The sequence below is a fragment of the Phalaenopsis equestris genome, unplaced genomic scaffold (assembly GCF_001263595.1).
Source record: "Phalaenopsis equestris unplaced genomic scaffold, ASM126359v1 Scaffold000094, whole genome shotgun sequence".
Classification (NCBI taxonomy): domain Eukaryota; kingdom Viridiplantae; phylum Streptophyta; class Magnoliopsida; order Asparagales; family Orchidaceae; genus Phalaenopsis; species Phalaenopsis equestris.
The window spans coordinates 3,000,489-3,003,353 of NW_018164536.1; the positions used below are offsets into that span (position 1 = coordinate 3,000,489).

Consider the following 2,865-nt stretch of genomic DNA (forward strand, 5'->3'; position numbering starts at 1 on the left):
AATGGTGGTGATTTACAGCTATGATCAGTGGTGACTAATCGTTAGTTGTTGACATTAGTTGGCGGTTTGTGGCAAGAGGACAGTGGGAGGCAACAACAATTAGTTAGTCGATAATAGTCAATGACGTCTCAAGAGGTGGTTGTGGTGGCTACAATGACTGTAATGGTTAGAAATGTTGCCACAAATAACTGTATTTTGCAATATAATTGAAAATCACCTCAATTTTATAACTTTAAATACATTGAAAATAAACTAAAAATCTTATTTAAAATTCATTACAAGTAATAATTCATTTTTTTTTCTCAACCTAGATATCCAAAATTTAAAAACCCATACACTTGAAATATCAAACCCATTTGCAGCACTACAAATAGCCTCTTAATATTTTAGCATGTAATTCATTTTGTTCTTGAGCTATGTACAGTTATAATTTGTTCATATTATTTGATTTACTTGTACATTTTTTAAATTCATTTTTTCAATCAAAACTTTAATTTATTTGATCATGACACTCATAAATTTGCTGGTAGGTAGTTCAAAAAATCATATGAATATCCCAATTCCTTATTTTATTTGTGTGTCTGCTATAAATTTATAATTAGAGAAAAATTAAAAAAAACATGTGATTGATTTTGAAATATAATTTAGTTTAATTCCATAAAAATCTAAGCCTGTCATATCTATACAAGTCAGATTGTAAGCTTTGAAAGCATCAGCCTCCTGCTGATATTTTGTTAGCAACAATAAGTGCGAAAAAGAAAAGAAACACCAATTGAGTGAATGTTAGGGTATATTTGGGGTAGTAAAAACTGATAATCTAATTAGAAAGCTGCTCCAATTAGAAAGTTGTCACCACACTTAGCCAGAAATAATATGAAAATACTGATTTCAGGGGTTTGAAAACACAGTTTTTTCGAAAAAAACTATCAAAACACAGTTTACCGAAACTAGCCTGGGTGCGTTTTCAAACCGCATCGCACCAAATAAGCTGCCCCAAAAAAGGGTTAAATTAATTCATAGAAATTGATGATATTTATTGATATTTGATAGTACATCACTATACTATTGTCACAATATTATCATGGGCGGAATCGGTCATTGTTTTTATGGGAGTCAAACTATACATACACCCAACGTGGGAGTGATTAGACAACGAAGGGCAAAAAGGTTTTTTTAGGAGAGACAAAACTGATATTTCAAGAGCAAAAAAAAATCAAATTATCCTCTTATATAAGTAAAAAATCTAATTTTAAGAGAATAATTACCCAATAGACCCTATCTAAATTAGCCCTAAATTTTATTAAATATCATCAAATTTGACATCTATTAGTATCTCCTACCTATCTTATTCAAACATAATACTTTTTTTCATTAAAGAACCCCTGCCTATATCAATCGATTTGCTCATGTTACTTTGCTCGTCCCTTTCTGGCCTTAAATCTATTTTTCCGTGGCTTAGACTTCTCCCAAGGGAGAGTGAGGCCAACTCACAAGGAACTCATGGAGGAATGCTTCCGGCACCCGCCCGCACGCAATCTCCCCACTCCCTCCTCCCTATAACAGCAGCCCTTCTCCTTCCTCCTCCTCTGAAACTCCGTCGCGCCGCCACCCACCATGCCTCTCTGTGCCTCCTCTCTTTCGTTTTCTCCCTCCATCAGATGGAGACCCAGTTGCTCCACTGGGATGACGGCTCCGGAGAAAAATTCTCAGCGGTGCGATCGAGCCGCTGAGTTAACCTTTCCTGATGGGGATTTGGGCCCCGTCCGAAAGTTCAGGATGTCGGATTTTGCCTTATGCGATCGTGTAAGCGTCGGCCTCCAAGGCAGAGTGCGTTCCTGTCTCGTTAAGGTTTAGGGTTGGGTTTATTGGCTTTGGAAAGCGGATGGATTCGATTCATATATGTTTGCATATTTTGTAGAGGGACGAGGTGATCTTTGAGGCCACGGTTAGGGATTCCAATAGGTGAGTGGAGTTTGTGCTTAGCTTGGTTGGCTTCTCCTTAGAAGATCGCAAGTAAAATTTTCCGAATTGTTGGGATTTTGAGAACTGTGCAGCCCGTTGTACAACTCGAGGGTGGTGCTTCGAGATCTAACTAGTGTACAAGCGAAGCGGCGAGGTAGACGAGCATTGGAGGTGGGGAGCTTGTTAAGAGTTTTTGTTTTCACATGCCGGCGAAAGCCAAACGAGACGTTTGACGCGTACATTTTCCTGTATTTTGTCTGAAGGTTTTGAAGAAACTTGTTCGGCGGCAGCTCATGTATCACTCTTATGCGATGCAAGTTCATGGTTATGTTTCCCCATCAAGTGGCGAGGAGGGAGATCACTTCATCCTGGTACATAGTGTAAGAATCTATGATCCAGTTGAGTTTGATGTCCATTTGAGTAGATTTGTTGATTATGATGACATTTCAAGGATTAATTGATTTCTGATCCTTCTCTTTATTGTGATTTCTCATCTGTAGAAATTGAATCGAGTCAGTCTCTACTTTGATATGTTTGCTCTCTTATTATCATATGTCAGAATGAGAAGTGTTTTGAGCTTTTTATTGCCTCAGGTTTCTGCAGGGTGAGTTGCTTGAGGAGTCTAATGAGTGGAGTATAAGTGTAATTGGGTCCCGCAACATATAAAAACTAAAAAAAAAGCTTGACCCGACCCGAATCAACACAGAAAATTTAATAGGTGCGTTTATCGTGAACCCGACTCGAATTAAATCCCGAAATAGACAAAAACTTACTTTATGTTAGATTCGGCGTTTTTGGAGCCTTTCCTTCTTCGACATTCGACTTCTTCCTTCTTCGACATTCGACTTCTTCCTCCTTCGGCTTCGGGCCTCTTCCTTCTTCAGTTTTTCCGGCTTTCTTCGG

At 38.2% G+C, this 2,865-nt stretch overlaps 1 protein-coding gene across 1 annotated transcript; it reads left to right on the top strand.

The window, feature by feature from the left end:
- Window positions 1-1,404: 1,404 nt before the first annotated feature.
- Window positions 1,405-2,342, top strand: LOC110020292 (probable plastid-lipid-associated protein 14, chloroplastic; the record flags this gene model as incomplete). The annotated part of the gene is given in 4 exon segments (XM_020718345.1): window positions 1,405-1,827; window positions 1,919-1,962; window positions 2,055-2,133; window positions 2,226-2,342. Coding segments are annotated over 4 exon segments (453 nt in total), but the record flags the coding sequence as incomplete, so codon positions are not given.
- Window positions 2,343-2,865: the final 523 nt, after the last annotated feature.